The 17,576-nt window shown below is 35.9% G+C and overlaps 1 protein-coding gene across 1 annotated transcript in view; it reads right to left on the bottom strand.

Annotated features, from left to right (window-relative positions):
- The window catches only part of CCDC192 (coiled-coil domain containing 192), a 259,743-nt gene that overhangs the window by 56,875 nt on the left and 185,292 nt on the right, over positions 1-17,576 (bottom strand). Inside the window, exons 6-7 of the mRNA XM_027874640.1 lie at positions 16,818-16,950; positions 16,306-16,338 (exon numbers count right to left, since the gene is read on the bottom strand). Of these exons, the coding sequence (XP_027730441.1) occupies positions 16,306-16,338; positions 16,818-16,950 (166 nt within the window). The remainder of the gene's footprint in view (positions 1-16,305; positions 16,339-16,817; positions 16,951-17,576) is intronic.

The following is a 17,576-nucleotide window of genomic DNA, read 5'->3' as shown; positions in this document are numbered from 1 at the left end:
ACACACACACACACACACACACACACACACACACACACACACACACAACCAGCAACTGTGATCCAAGAGGAATATGGAGTTAGGGCCCCTATCCCCACCAGCACCAATATCAACATCAACTGCCAAGCAACTACCACTGACAGACAGGTATGCCCAAGAGCCCCTAGACTAGTAGTGCCCCCCCATATTATTGCCCTCATCATTGTTCAGAGGAGCAACCCCTTTTTAGAGACCATTTCTGTAAGTGCTATACCCTCCACCTCTTCAGGAGCCATAGCTACTGATGACCAGAAAAGAGAATTCCAGCCATTAAATTCTTTGTCACTACTAAGTGGTTCAACCTCACAATAATTTTGTGGTTTTATCAAAGGAAAGACACTAAAGAAGATGCATTACTATATGCCTTGCCAATGCAAAAACCACAGAGTCTTTCCATCTGTCTTGACAATGGGACCTTTTATATGTGAGCTCCTGGAGAACAGGGACTGTTATGCTTTTCTATTTCTATCTCAGCTCATAGTGCTTTACACAAAGTGAGCACTTAATAAATTATTTTTGCATTCATTCATTTGTTCATCATTCATTCATCAAAGCTTGATGGGAAGAACACCTTAGAACAACTCATACTTACATAAAACCTGTCTTAATACGTACTTTTGATGTGTTATGACAACAGATATAGAAGTTATCTGAACAAAAACTTGTACCATGTTAATGAAACACAGGATTTATCACCCCAAGGCAACTACAAAAAAGTTGTCACTTACTTATCTAAAAGGTAGAAGAAAATTGATAAACATTCTTCAGAGCATGCAAAATACAGGTTAAAATTTAAAAATCAAGAGCTACTTGGGGTAATAGGGGTTAAGTGACTTGCCCAGGGTCACACAGCTAGTAAGGATCAAGTGCAAGTATCTGAGGCTGGATTTGAACTCAGGTTCTCCTGACTCCAGGGCTGGAGCTTTATCCACTGCACCACCTAGCTGCCCCCTCAAGAGCTACTTTTGGAATAAGCAAACCTCACTTCACAAAGAAATTGAAAAAACAAACCTAAGGATGCTCATAGCCAAAACTGGTTTATCTCCAGGCACAGCATATAAAACCTCAAAGATTCAAGAACAGAATCAAAAGGCCATTCATGGGTGATGTCTATATGAACTCAACTAAAAATATGTTGACAAAGGCATGTTGAACAGATGATTGAGTCAAAAGGATTTATTTATAGAAACAGTATATGATAATGATTCATGACTAGAAATTCATGGAACTAGAAATTATAGAAAGGCTGTCCTTAAGAAGCCTAGACATATTGATCAAAGCCAAATACAATGGAGTGGTGGAAACTGTGTAATATATCACTACAGATTGCAAAAATCTAAGCTCTATTAGACATAAAGAGATGTGAATAATTGATGTGAATCATACACAAGAAACTTGCTATCATTTGTAAACTAAAATAAATCTCTATCTCAAAACATACTTGAGAATTCAACAAGTGAAATGCACTGGAATTGGACATCATTATAGATAGAACTGCTATACAAAAGTGCCTAGGCATAATAATAACCCACAAACACTTTTTACATTCATTTTTAAATTCTGAGTTCCAACATTCTCTCCATCCCTCCAGTCCCTCCTCCACCCACTGAGAAGGCAAGTAGTCTGATACCAATTATACATTGTTAAGTCATGCAAAACATATTTTCATGTTGGAAAAAAAAAGCAAGAAAACCATAATGAGAAAAAGTTTTTTAAAAATATGCTTCAATCTGCACTCAAGAGTTTATCAGTTCTCTCTCTGGAGAAGAATAGCATTTTTCATCATGAGTCCCTTAGAATTGTCATGAATCATTGTCTTGGTCAGAGTAGCTAAGTCTTTCACAGTTGATCATAGTTAGAATATTGTTGTTACTGTGTACAATGTTCTGCTCATTTCACTTTGCATCAATCATGTAAGTCCAGATTTTTCTGAAATCATCTTGGTCATCATTTCTTATAGCACAGTAGTATTCCATCACAATTATATACCACAATTTGTTCATGCCAAACTGATGGACAGCCCTTCCATTTTCAACTCTTTGCCACCACAAAAAGAGTAGCTATAAGCATTTTTGTATATATAAGTTCTTTTCCTTTTTCTTTGATCTCTTTGGGATACAGACCTAGTAGTGTTATTGCGGGGTCAAAGGATATGTACAGTTTTATAGCCTTTTGGGGATAGTTCCAAATAGTTTTCTAGAATGGTTATACCAGTTCACAACTCTATCAACAATGCATTAGTGTAACTATTTTTCTATAACCCTTCTGGCATTTGTCCTTTTCTGTCATGTTAGCCAATCTGATAGGTATGAAGTGGTACCTCAGAGTTGTTTTTATTTGCAGTTCTCTAATTATTAGTGATCTAGAACATTTTTATATGTATACTGATAACTTTGATTTCTTCTTCTGAAAATTACCTGTTCTTATCCTTCGAACATTTATCAATTGGGGAATGGCTTTTTATTTTTGTAAATTTGGCTCAGTTTCCTATGTGTGAGAAAATGAGGCCTTTATCAAAGAAACCTGTAAAAAAATTATTTTCTTTAGTCAAGTTTTGTGCCTCTTTTACCACTTGGCCAATTTTATTTTTTAAAGTTATTTTCTTCAGTGTATTTTTATGCCTCTCTCACCAAGTCTCTCTTCATAATTTTCTTGCATTACTTTCATTTCTTTTCCTAATTAAAATAATTTTTCTCTTTTAAAAATATTCTTTTTTAGCTCTTCTAGGAATTATTGTTGGATTTATGTCCAATATTCATCTTCCTTTGAAGCTTTTCTTGTAGATATTTTCATGTCATAGTCTTGTTCTGCATTTGTGTCTTGAACTTCCTATAATGACATTAGCTTTTTATAGTTGGATTCTTTTTATTGCTGTTGTTTGCTCATTTTTCCAGCCTATTTCATGACTTCGAACTTTTCATTAGAGTTGGGCTTTGCTTACTTTTGGAGGGTGAGTAGGTTCATTGTACCAAGCTCTAGGTTTTTTTTTTTTGCCTTATTTTCATAGCTAGTTCTGGGGGTCTGTAAGTTTTGAGTGCTTCTAAGATGGTGTGATCCAGGGAGAGGTGTGATCACTGCTCTCCTGGTTTGAGCTCTGGTCTTCATCCAGGTAGGGCCCTTGATCTCCAACAACCACAACTCCTCTCCTCCCTGAAACTGCACCTCCACTCTAATATGGGTAAAGCCCCTGCTTCCTTAAAATTGCAAGTGCCAGCTCTCTATTCTGCCCTGGAACTGTGATATGGAAATGGGTAATAGGCAATGGAGTTGTTAAACGGTACTGGTCCTGTGCCCAGTGCTAGTATAGGGACCCCTGTAATCTTTTTGTGACTAAGTATCCAATTCCTTTACTGTCTCTGGACAGTGGGAGCTCCTGGTACTGCTACTGCTTCTGATTGTTACTACCACTGCCTCCACGGCTCACAGCTGGTGTTGCCACCCTATGTTTTTGGCCACCCTCCACCCCAGTGCCACAGATCTCACCTTCTGACCTCCTAAGTTGTCCTTGCCTGAAAAAATGTTTCAATCCAGCCTTTTGTTGGTTATGCCACTTTAGAATTTGGTTTGAAACAATATTTTAAAATTGTTTGGAGGGGAACAGAGAGAATTCAGTTCTATTTGCTTTGGCTGCTTGAATATGAGAGACAAACATTTAAGAATAATGGTTTTAACATAGCCTTAGTGAAGACTTTTAATCTCTAAACTATATGGAATAAAAAGTTTTTGAAATATAGAGACCTCCAAGAAATTAAAATTATGTGTAAACAGAACAAGCTATGTGTCAACTCTGTTGTTAATTGGATGTTGGTAAAGATGTTAACATCTTCATATTCTTATTCAATTACAAAAAGGAATTATTTTATATACCTGCACAGTAACCCACAGGACATTAAAGATAAGAGAATAAAAGCAGGATAGGAACTCTTGGCCTCAGATAATTTCTAACTGAATCCCATTTAAAAAGGTTGGAAGAAAACAGTATAATAATAATACCATCTGTACTCTACAATCTGATCAAACTGTGCTCCTCGCTATTATTCCTCATATCTTAAACTCCATACTTGATCTTTCTGTTGGTGAATGAAGTTCCAACACACCCTTACCTCTTAGAATCCCTTATTTCCTTCAGAACTCTGCTCAAGGGAAACCTTTTACATGAAGCCTTTCCTCATGCCTCCAGCTACTGGTGCCCTACTAAAGAAAATTTAGTTATGTATATATTCTCTCCTCTGGTGGAATATAAGCTTCTCGAGGGCAGGAACTGTTTCATTTTTCTCTTTGGGTCTCCAGCACCTAATATAGTGCTTAGTGGATGTATAATAGGTACACACTAAATGCTTGTTGATTGACAGATTATTTGATATCCACATGGAAAACTGTCCTGTAATTAAAACATGCCACCAATACAACAATTGATATAAAACATGACCACTTTCAGGAAGATAGTTTCAGGTTCTGATGGTTCTACTTAGCCTTTAACCTAGTATTATCTCTCTTGTTGTTGTTCATCTTTCATTTTTGAAGAGGACCAATGACATCATGGGTGATGTCTTGACTTGTGCATGAATCGGATTTAAGTGAGACAGAGCTTCACAAAGTCATTAGCCTCATTTTCTCTTCCAGAGTCATCAAAGTCCAATGGCGAAACAAAAGTCAGGATGACTGGTGGTGGTTCTGGATGCAGTGGATGATCTTGGTGTATCTTCAGTGTCTGACTAAGCTCTAAACACTTCACAGCATCTGCTGCAGCTGTCTCCATGGCCATTGGAACAAATTGTTCTCATCTGCCCTTGGAAGCTTTAAACCCCAGGCTAAGGGTTTTGTATTTAATTCTTAAAGCAGTAGGGAGCCATGAGGTCATCACTCTACCATAGTACTACAAAACATTTAATTAGCCTTCTAATAACATATCTCACTTTGAAACACCAAAGCCACCCTTCAGAATCATACATGCAACCATTTTTGGAATGCAAATATAGGATTTTATATCTCTTACATTTCATCTTATTAGATTTGGCTGACAAATCTAGTACACTGAGTTGTGTTATTTTGGTCTTTTTCTAGTTATTTAAAAATTTTTTTTTTCTCTGCTGACTTAATGACACAGGACTAATCCCAATGTATGAACCATTAAAGTAGGCCTTTGTGTAATTTATTATTAAGTAAAGAAATCTTACACAATTAGTTCACTTTGTTCTCAAGATAACCTCTTCCTTTGAATTCCAGAACTATCCAACCTGTTTTAAAAGTAGAATTGAATAGTGAAAGTTATAAATTTTTCACTATTTCATATTAAATTTTCACTTGTTTAAAGTAATTGCCTTGGCTGGAATAGTTGACAATATCGGTTTTATTTCCATGATAATCCTCTAAGGAAATAGTTATCAATGGCTTATCCTTCTTTCTAAGATACTCACTAAGAAGGGCTGGCTAATGAACCTTGACAGGAATATATACTTTTACTTTCCTAATTTTCATAGTTCAATTGTAGTCTGCATATGAGTATGTATAATTTTACTTTTAGATAAGAAAATGCCCTTTTTTTTTCTGCTATACAATGCAAGGATGAGTAATATCCTTCCTTCCTCTCACCCCTAGAGAGAGAAAAAAAGAAAAAATAAAAATCCCTGTGACTGCTTGATTTGTCTCTTTAACAAGATTCTTCTTTTTTTTTTTTTTTGTAAATCAGTCTGAATACAAAAAAAGAAAAATACAAACTAATGACTCCTCTTGCTTAGAGACCTGTTCAACTAGTAATTACTAAAAGTAGATAAGATTTCTTGCCAAGAATTTTATCAATGAATTTCTTGGCCACACATATGCTTTATTTATAGAATGATTTTAGTCAGAAAAAAATTTTATTGTAATGAGGGATATATGCATGTATGTATTTCTTTATACCATTTTTATGCCCCTTATGATGCCTAATTAATTAACTAATTAATTAATTCCTGGGATTGGTCCAGTTCCTACCTGCCATATAACAAAAGCTTTGAGTTCACTTATTAACACCAATCTAAAGTTCTTTCATCTCATTCTAGACTGGGTTTAGCTAGATCTAGGATCTAGGACCAAGGGCTGGCAAATTTGACCTCTGACACCATAAACCTCTAGTGTGGTAGATTATAGAAGCGGGGAAAACTGATAGGAACCTCATAGCAGAAGTGAGAATCCTTCCTAAAAATAAGGCCATCATTTCATTGTATATCTTCATTCCAAAATGAACTTGGGAGTTAACAATAAAGGCCTTGGGAGCCACTCAATCAGCAGTGGCAGCAGCTGCTTCCAGAGCTCTCAGCCCACAGACACTAAGGGAGTCAAACAACTGGTCAGAAGGAGATGATAGGGGTCTCTTTGCTAGCACTGAGGCAGGATTCTGTTGTTTTGCCCATACTCCTATCTAGGTTGCATTCCTGGGTGACAGTCCCAGGGCAAGGAGGAGCTTGCAGCCACAGTGGAGCAGAGGACCTCCTCGAAGTTCCAAAAAAGAGTTTTTGTCATCACTCACAAACCAGAGCACAGGCCTGGAGAGCAGTAAACACCTCTCCTTCGATCATACTAGCTTGGAAGAATTGAAAACTCACAGGTCCCTGGAAGTATCTCTGAAAACAGCTGCATAAAATCCCTGAAGCTTGGGAGAGTGTGCCCCGCCCCCACCCTGGAAGCAAAGTTGTATTTTAATAAAGAGTTAAAAGTCAAGTCAATAAAAGGCTGGCAATATGAGCAAATAACAGAAAAAATTATGACTATAGAAAGTTACTACGGTGACAAGGAAGATCAAAACACACACTCAGAAGAAGATTACCAAGTCAAAGCTCCTACATCCAAAGCCTCCAAGAAAAATAAGAATTGGTCTCAGCCCATGGAAGAGCTCAAGAAGGATTTTGAAAATCAAGTAACAAAGGTAGAGGAAAAATTGGATGGAGAAATGAGAATGATGTAAGAAAATCATGAAAAATGAGTCAAAAGCTTGGTAAAAGGAGACATAAAAATACTGAAGAAAATAACACCTTTAAAAAACAAACCAAGCAAAATGATAAAAGAGGTATAAAAAGTCAATGAGGAGAAGAATGCCTTAAAAAAATAGAATTGTCCAAATGGAAAAAGAGGCACGAAAATTCATTGAAGAAAAAAAAATCCTTAAAAAGTAGAATTGGCCAAATGGAAAAGGAGGTACAACAGCTCATTGAAGAAAGTAATTCCTTAAAAATTAGAATTGTGTAAATGGAAGCTAATGGGCTTTATGAGAAATCAAAAAACAATAAAACAAAACCAAAAGAATGAAAAAAAATAGAAGACAATGTGAAATATCTCAATGGAAAAACAACTAATCTGGAATATAGATCAAAGAGACATAATTTAAAAATTATTGGACTACCTGAAAGCCATGATCAAAAAAAGAGCCTAGACATTGTCTTTCAAGAAATTAATGTTTAATGAAATAGGGAACTTTCAAATATTCCCCATGAAAAGACCAGAGTTGAGCAAAAAATTTGACTTTCAAATACAAGACTCAAGAGAAGCATAAAAAGGTAAATAGGAAAGGGAAATCATAAGGGATTTAATAAGGTTAAACTGTTTATATTACTACATGGGAAGAAGGTACCTGTAACTCATAAGAACTTTGTAATTATTAGGGCAGATGTAAGGAGTATATATAGACAGAGGGCAAAGATGTGAGTTGAATATGAAGGGATGATATCTAAAAAAATAAAATTAAGGGATGAAGGAGGAATTACTGGGAGAAAGTGAAAGGGAAGGGTAGAATGAGGTAAATCACATAAAAGAGGAAAGAAAAAGCTTTTACAGTGGAGAGGAAGGGGGGGGAGGTGAGAGAGAGTGAAGAACCTTACCCTCATCAGAATTTGCTCAAAGAAAGAATAATATACACATTCAGTTGGGTATTGAAATCTATCTTAAACTACAGAAAAGTAGGAGGGAAAGGGGATAAGGGAAAGGCAGAATGATAAAAGGGAGGGCAAGATTGGGGGAAGGGAGTAGTCAGAAGCAAAACACTTTTGAGGAGGGACAGGATGAAAGGAGAGAGAAAGAATAGAATAAATGGGGTGGGGGAAAATAAAATGGAGGACAATGTAGTTATCAATAGTAACTGTGAAAAAAAATTTTGAAGCAAATTTCTCTGATAAAGGTCTCATTTCTCAAACATATAGAGAACTGAATCAAATTTATAAAAGTAAGAGCCATCCCCCAGTTGATAAATGATCAAAAGATATGAACAATTTTCTTATGAAGTAACCAAAACTATAACTATATAAAAATGCTCTAACTCACTATTGCTTGGAAAAATGCAAATTAAAACAGTTCTGACTACCTCATACCTATTAGATTGGCTAATGGGACACTAAAGGTAAATGACAAATGTTGGAGGGGATGTGGGAAAAATGGGGTATTAATGCACTGTTGGTGGAGTTGTGAACCAATCCAACCATTCCGTAGAGCAATTTGGAGCTATGCCCAAAGGGCTACAAAACCAGGCATATCTTTTGACCTAGCAATACCACTACTAGGTCTATATCCAAAAAGAGATTAAAAAAAAGGAAAAGGACCCATATGTACAAAAATATTTATAACAGCTCTTTTCTGGGGACAAAGACTTGGAAATTGAGGGGATGCCTGTCAATTGGGGAATGGCTAAACAAGTTGTGGTATGTGATTGTGATGGAATAGTATTGTGATAGGGGAAATGATGAGTGGAATGTTCTCAGAAAAGCCTAGAGAGACTTGCATGAGCTGATGCAAAGTGAAATAGACTGTGTATAAAGTAACAACAATATTGTAAGATGATCAGCTGTGAGTGACTTAGCGATTCTCAGCAATGCAATGATCCAAGATAACTCTGAAGGACTTAGGATGAAAAATGTTATCCATCCCCAGATAAAGAACAAATGCTGTCTGAATACAGATTGAAGCATACTTTTTTGCTTTATTTTTCTTAAGGGTTTTTTTTTTGGTCTATGTTTTCTTTCACAACATGACTATTATGGAAATATTTTGCATCACTACACATGTTTAACCTATATCGAACTGATTGCCTTCTCAATGAAGAGAGGGAGGAGGAAGGGAGATAATTTGGAACTCAAAGTTTTAAAAATGAATGTTAAAAATTGTTTTTACGTGTAACGGGGGAAAAATAAAATACTAAATAAAAAAAGAATAACTTTGAGCAAGTTTGTCATTTTCATAATTATAAATATCCAAATTAACTACAAAGGATATGTGAAGGAAGACTATCTGCAGCCAAATAACTGATAAATAGAATTATGTATTATGAGTGATTTTATATATAAATACATATTTGTGTCTAATGGTAGCCATCTGGGGGGGGTGGAAAGGGAAAGAAAAAAAGAAAATCAATGTATCAATGGAACAGACTGGAAAAGAATCAGAAGTAATTTAATTCAATTAGCACAGTGTTCAGCTGACCTAAAAACATAAATTATCTAAGAAAGAGCTCTCTATTTGATAAAAATTGCTGAAAAAAACTTGGAATTTGTCTATGATTAGGTTTAGATCAACACCTTACACTTTATACAACAGTATTTTTAAAATAATTATCTTACTTGAATATATGATTATACCACAAAAAAAATTAAAAGAATAGTAGATTAGATGCTTTTCACAGCTATGGCTAAGGGAGTGAATTATTAAACAAAGAATAAAGGTGATTATAAAATATAAAATAGATCATTTGTGCCACAGAATCAATGCTTTTGAATTATGATGCTGGAAAAGACTTTTGAGAGTCCTTTGGACAGTTAGGAGATCAAATCAGTCAATACTTAAAGAAATTAATTCAGGGTATTCACTGGATGGTCAAATACTGAAGCTGAAACTTAAATAGTTTGGCCACATAATGAACAGATGGGACTCATTAGAAAAGACTCTGATATTGGAAAAGATTGAAGGCAAAAGGAAAAAAAGATGGTAGAGGATAGGTAGTGTCATAGATACAATGAACTTTAACTTGGACAGACTTTAAGTGATAATGGAAGATAGGGAGCCTGGCATGCTATGGTTCATGAAGAGTTGGACATGACTGAACAATAATTTTAACTATATGAAACAGAAAAGCTTTTGCATAAACAAAATTAATGCAACTAGAATAACAAAGAAAGCAGGCAATTGAGAAAATATTTGTATGAAATATCTCTGATAATGATATGATATAAGATATATAGGGAATTAATATAACTCTGGAACAAAGTTATTTCTCAATAGATTAGGAGTCAAAGGATATGAACAAAAATTCTCAAAAGAATTGCAAACTGTCAATCATATAAAAGAATGCTCTAAATCACTAATAATAAGAGAAATGAAAATTAAAACAACTCTTAGTTTTTATCTCACACTCAGTAAATTGACAAATATGACAAAAGATGGGATTAATCAATATTAAAAAAGTTGTGGAAAGACAAGTACGCTAATGAATTTTGGGTGGTACAGAGTTTTGACTTAGCCATTCTTTTTTTTTTTGCATTTTAAAACACTATTTTATTTTATTTTTCCCAATCACATGTAAAGACAATTTTTTAACATTCACTTAAAAATTTTTGAATTCCAAATTTTTCCCTCCCTCCCTTAACCCTTCACTAAAAAGGTTAAGAATTTTAAATAGGTTATATATGTTCAATCATGTAAAACATATTTCCATGCCAGTCATGTCAAAGAAGAAACAGACCAAAAAAATAACCATCACAAAGATAAAGAAAGTGAAAACAGCATTCTTCAATCTGCATTCAGACTCCAGCAGTTCTTTCTCTGGATGTGGACAACATTTTCCATCATGAGTCCTTTGGAATTGTCTTGGATCACTGTACTGCTGAGAAGAGCTAACTTATTCGTAGTTATCATCACACAATGTTGCTGTTACTGTGTACAATGTTCTCCTGGTTCTGCTCACTTCACTTCTCATCAGATCATGTAATTCTTTCAACGTTTTTCTGAAATCATCTTGCTCATCATTTCTTATGACACGATAGTATTCTATTACATTCATAAACCACAACTTGTTTAGCCATTGACAAGCTGATGGGCATCCCCTCCATTTCTTTTGCCACTACAAAAAGAGCTGCTAAAAATATTTTTGTACATGTATGACTTAACCATTTTTAAAGTAATTTGGAATTATTTGAAGAAAGTGACTAAAATGTCCTTATCTACTGACTCCGAGATTTCACTGCTAGATCTATACCCCCAAAGAGGTCAATGACAAAAGGAAAGATCACTAAAATATTTATGCCAGTGCTTTTTGTAGTAGTAAAAATTAGAAAAGAGTAAATGCCCATGAAATATGGTGAATACAGAGAACATATAAACTTTGTTTATTTCACTTGTATCAGATCATATATGTTCATATGTATGTGTGTACATATATAATTATATATATGATTAAAACATTATAAATATAAAGAACAACAACAATAAAACAACAAAAACTTAATGCTATGAAATTAAAATGACCAAGTTTTGACTCAAAGAAGAGATACACAAAGCTTCCTCCCACCCCACCCCTACTTCTTTGAAGAGATGAGGTACTCTCAGTGTGTAACACTTAATATAAAGGCAGATTTTTTTTTTTTAATATGGTAGTTTTGTTGAACTGGTTTTTTTCCTCTTTTTCATTTTTTATTATATGGGATTACTCTCTGAGAAGGATATATGTCAGGAAATTAAAGTCCTTTTAAAATAAAAAATATCAATAAAAATGAATTTAATATATATTTTTAAAAACAAAAGGACCAGAGACTGGTGCTTATGTAAGTAAGGACAGACTAGATAGTCTGGATAGGACACAGGAGTTCCTAGGTAGACAGGGGATAGCCTAAGGGCATTAGAAGCTTTAAGGGAGATATTTAAAGGCAAAAGTTGAAGGAGAAGGAAGAAACTTAGCTTTATATCACAATTTTATTTAGACCCTTGTTGGGGCTTTACTTTGGGGCAGGGAGTAGGTCTATCAAGTTTCTATTCAGACTAGTAAATCAGTGGGAAAAAGTCAAGAAGGACTCAGGAGAAGTCACAATGCTGTGGAGAAAGTGACTTGGGCAGAGAGTACTCAGAAGGACATTGGAGAATGGCTTAGTACACTGGGAGCTGGGAGGTGGGAAAATTCTTGACAGTACTCAGAGCTTCACCTGGAGGTCTAAAATTTAGGATATTAGGATCTGTGGGGGGTTTTCTGTGTGGTTTCTTCTTTATTCATTCAACAAACATTAATGAAATACCAAATGAGATAATTTTGTAGATAAAAGTGTTTAGCACAGTGCCTGGCACATACCAGGCATTATATAAATGCTTGTTCCATTCCCCTTCTCTCCTTCTCTATCTCTTCCCCACTCTTCCTCTACAACTAGTTATATCTGAGGTACTGGTAATATAATTTTTTAAATGAAACAAAACAACAGGATCTCTAAGCATCCCTCACTTACGAGAGTAACACTCCAACATTGCTTAGGCATAGATCAGAGTCAACTTTCAATACCATTTTTATAGTAGAATAATAGGAATTAACTTATATGTATCAAGTACACTATGGGACACATCATGTAGTCTTACCAAAGAAACACACAAAATATATCTATGAAATGGACTTGAAGCTATTCCAGGCTATCAGATGCTATACAGGTTGGATCAGAAATGGGAATGGCAATCTTATGAAAAATTCCCAGTGACACTGAATACCTGCAAATAGCTGATAGGGCCTATACTTGGAAAGTTTCACTGGAAAATTACTCTAGTAAACCCTAGTAAACATTAGTCAGTTTTACCCAGAAGGAAGATAGAACTGTCTTGTGAATTGAAGCTCAAGTTCCAACTCAGCTGAACCCAAGGATTAAGTGAAGCTTGTGTGTTCTAATGGGCAGTTGGTACATCTTAACAATAGCAGCCAGCTGGAAAGACTAAGAAAGAATGTACCATGTGCCTTGATTATTTGCACAAAGTAAAATCAGCAAATAAAACGGATTTTGTAAGTTGTTTGCTGTTATCTTTTCAAGTAAATTTTCTGACTGGTCATTTGTTTATTTAGTGCCAACTTAAGCACATAGCAAATAAAATTACTTCTTGTGTTGAAGCAACATATATATGATCACATTAGCTATCATTAAATGTTTCTCATACTTCTCCCAGCTCCTTTTTAAATAAAAATAAGAGAAGAGACTACAGATGTCTATTCTGCCTCCCTTTGAACCACACAATGATCCCTGCCATGCTGCATGCTGGGGATAGCCCTCAGTACAACAGAGGGGTTGAGAGGGAGTGTACTTGAAGTTGAAAAGCTCAGGAAGGACTTCATTCAAGTCATTGAATTTCACCAAGAAATCTAAAAGAAAGAGTGGGTCCAGAAGTGGTGGGGCAAACTTAGAATCTCCACTGCTAGGAAAGGCTGAGGATGGTCAGCTTGAATTTGGGAGCTTCAGTAGGGCAAAAGGTGATCAGGTGCCCTTATTAACTCCAATATGAACAGGGTGAGGTCCCCAGGATGGAGTACCACTAGGCTACTTAAGTAGGAATGAACATGCTTAGGTCAAAAAATTGGAGGGGGTTAAAGTTTCCATGTTGAGATTTCCTTGAGACTTGGGATTAAAGGTTCAGATTGTTTACAACACTTCCTTTCCACCTGAGTACAAAGCAGCCACAGGGATGCTTGATACTTGGCTGGTGGATCACAATGGCACAGGAATTTCATTCAGCTGAATCTACTCAAGGTGTCCTCAATGCCTGTGCTTGTTTAATATTCTTATTCTCCTATGGCTAAGTAAATGTCTTTTTGTTAACCATTGGATGACCTACAAATGTCTCATTTTGTTTAAGTATTAAATCTAAACTATCTAAGTCAGCCCAAGCCAGAACATCAAGAAAGTTAAAGAGGTCACCAAGAGAGAGTGTAAAGAAAGAATTATAGGGGACTCAAGATAGAGCCCAAGATAGAGCTTTTGAGGAGCATTACATGTATGATGGACCAGTAAAGGAGATGGAGAAAGAGCAGGAGGTGAATCAGGAGAGAATAGTGTAATGAAAGCTCAGAGGAGAGAGTATACAGCAGCAGAAGTCAGCCAGCAGTGCCGAATGCAACAGATAGGTTTAGAAGGATTAAGACTAAGAAAAGACCATTAGATTTGGCAAAAAAGAAATCACTAATAACTTTGGAGAGAGGCTTTTCAGTTGAGTGATGGGTGAGATCTAGAAGCCAAGTTCCTTATGGTTGAGAAGTGAGAGAAAGAAAATGCAGTGAATATAAATAGCTTTTTCTAGGAGTTTGGCCAAGAAAGGAAAAGTTTAGGATGAGGGGATTGGGGGGGCTGAGTGAAAATTTTTTAAGGATGGGAGAGACTTGAGCATTTTTGAAAGCTTTAGCAAAGGAACCAGTAGATAGAGAGAAATCATTAAAGTTGCAATAATGGAATGGAACCAAAAGCTTTTGCAAAGGAGTTGGCCTTGTTATGGAGAAAAGCTACCTCATTGTCAAATGTGGGAACAAAGGAGGATATACTGGGGATAATGTCAAGGGGTTTTGAGATGAAAGGAATGGTAGGAGAAGGAGATCCTGTTGAATGGCCACAATATTCTCCATTGGGGTAAAATCCTCAGCTAAGAGAGAGGGAGGAGAGGTAAGTGTGGGAAGTTTTAGCAGGGAAAAGTAGGCTTAGAGGAGCTTTTATGGCCACTAAGGCAATCTGTTTGGGAGGGATAAAAATATTTCCTTGTTTCAGTGAAGGCCTAGTTGAAGTTGGATAACATGAATTTACAATTTACTCAGTCAAAATGTTATGTGACCTCCTTCTTACCATCTGGCCATACTTGAGAGAGAGCAGAGATAGATGACAGGAGTGATTTAGGGCTGAAGTTTGGCAAGGAATGTGCAGTGAAGAATAGGTTTAAGAGGTGTTCATGCACACGGAGAGACAGAATGATAGGTGATTATGGTCAAATAGAAAAATGTGAGAATTTTTAATTAGAGAAATAAAACATTTGTGAATAATGGGAAAATCCAGCCTGTGACCATCCTTGCTGATACGTGGTGGAAATGGAGAGAAGAGCTTGAACCTAGTTTCTTTTTAACTTTTTTTTTTTAAATGTGTCATGGACCCTTTCAGCATCCTGATAAAATCTACAAATAGGCTCCTTCTTAGAATAATATACTAGAGAACCTTCAACATCCATGCTGATGCTCTCTTAAATTCTCTATCTTTCCTATTTCTCAGGTTCCTTAAATCTCATTACCTAGTCCAGGGGTTCTTGCTAGGGTACATTAACTTAAAAAATTATCTTGAAGGGCAGCTAGGTGGCACAATGGGTAAAGCTCCAGTCTTGGAGTCAAGAGGACCTGAGTTTAAATCCAACCTCAGACACTTGACACTTTCTAGCTGTGTGACCCTGGGCAACCCTGATTGCCTCACCAAAAAGAAAAAAAATTATCTTGATCATTATTATTCCAATATAATTGGTTTCTATTGTAAATCTATATATTTTATTTTGTGCACTTAAAAACTCTTATTCTGAGTAAAGGCAAAGCTTTTCAATGATTTTATTTTCCTTTCTAGGACATTGATACTTTGTGATGCTCATCCAGTTTTTCTGTTCATTTTCTCATCTATCCTGAAATGGCCCAAAGGAGTGGGCAAGTTTTGCATTCACTGACAATTTCAAGATCCTGAAGAAACAGTGGTATATACTCATGTCTAAGAACACTGACTATTCTGGTATCAGATTGGCCTTTTTGTGACTGTTTCACATTAAATTCAAATATGACAGTAAAAAGTTTTTCCAAACAATTTCATGACCATTGTTTTCTAGAGTCATCACACCTACTGTTTCCTCCTCATCTACTATTTATTTCCATGTAGTCCCTCCTCCCCTCTTCTGAGTTGCTTTTAAGTAATACAGGGAACTAAAATAAGAACAATGGCATGAAACAGTTTTACTAATGTGGCTCATACCGAAGGAAGGAAAAGTTGCATTTGTGAGTAAGTATTGCAAGAGATCCACCAAAGAGAAAATAAATCTTGCATGGATTCTACAACCTAGATTAAATGAGAGGAACTACCCATACTTGAGGAGCACTGGTGTTCGTGAGAATCTGATTTTCTTACTCTGTCCTTCGGGATAGAAACAAGTTGTTGTTGTTTTAATAGACATTGATGGCTGTTAAAATTCTTCTGAACACTCAGATAACATTTCCAAACAGTCTTGCCTGTTTGTTCCTTAACCAAGTTCATTTAGTTCCAAAACACTGTCTCTGGTACTCACCTGCCTCGCTCATCTTCCAAGCCTGCCATCCATTTGCAGATAAATGATTCATTCAATTTCTAAACCATACTGCTAGAGGTAGTTAGTCCTTTCTTCCCTACTCCCTTTCCCCTTCTTGTATCATTGCTATTGGTTGTAGCTAACACATCATATTCAATTCAATTCAACATAATCCCATTATGTCTAAAGTTCTGTGCTAAATGCTGGAGAAGATAAAGGAAGATGGTTTAAGACCTCAAGAAATATGAAATCTAGTTGATTACATCTTAGTTTTCATCTTCAAAATCTTTTTCTAGCAAGCAGGTTACAAGGCCTTTTCTATCTCAGTTTTCTATCCCCTGAATAAGGCAAAGTTTATTCTAAATCGTGAAAGAGTTGACAGTGCATTACTTCAGCCCATGCTGCAGAGGGGTCAGGCCAGGACAGGATGCTAACACTAAACATCCTTATTCTTTGGTGTATTGCGTAGACCTAACATTTACTCAGACCTCTAGTTCCATGTATATACTGACCTCTAGGGGTTGGCTTTCCTTCATATAAACTCTTTAGCTTCTCACCGAGTTCCAGCACTGTGATGGCAGCCTCCTGCTTAGCTGTTGCCAGATCAGTCTGTAGCTTTTTCATTTTCCTTTTGTGCTTAAGTTTCTTTAAAAAAAAAAAAAAAAGAAAGAAAGAAAAAAGAAAAAAAGTTTCCATCATGAAAAACAGGTGGGGATGAGGGTGGGGGAGAGAAAGGAACGGAAAGGCAAAGAGAGGAAAATAACTAACAATGCCTATACACATAACCTTGGAAGAATGACATAGCTGGAAAATGTTTGAGCCTTGTACAGATCAGATCCTGTTTGACTTTTACATAATAGGATGTGCGTGTGTGCCTGTGTATGCAAGGGAGACAATAAACTGAAATCCAAATCACTTTAAGATTCACATAATTTTTAATATTTAACTTCTCTATGGGTTCCCAGAGTGGAAAAATTTAGACTTTTTGAGGTAATGTGGAGAAGCAGCTAGATTAGAAACATTATCTGCCAACCTGTACTTCACTACCACTGATAAGCTATGGTGAGTCAGCTGTAAATATTCCTCACTTCCTCAAAATATTTGGAATTTTTCCTGATCTGGAAATATATGCATTTGAATTTATCATATTCTTCTAGATTCTTCATGTCCTCTTCAAAAAGAAAGAAAGAAAATGAAAAAGGAAATTATTTGGCTCTAAATATCATATATATAAAGAAACCATGTAGATCTCACATGTGGATGCCACCAAA

The sequence above is a fragment of the Vombatus ursinus genome, unplaced genomic scaffold (assembly GCF_900497805.2).
Source record: "Vombatus ursinus unplaced genomic scaffold, bare-nosed wombat genome assembly UNPS02014807.1, whole genome shotgun sequence".
Lineage (NCBI taxonomy): Eukaryota > Metazoa > Chordata > Mammalia > Diprotodontia > Vombatidae > Vombatus > Vombatus ursinus.
The sequence above is the reverse complement of the archived record's forward strand: the minus strand, read 5'-3'. Positions and strand labels throughout refer to the sequence as shown.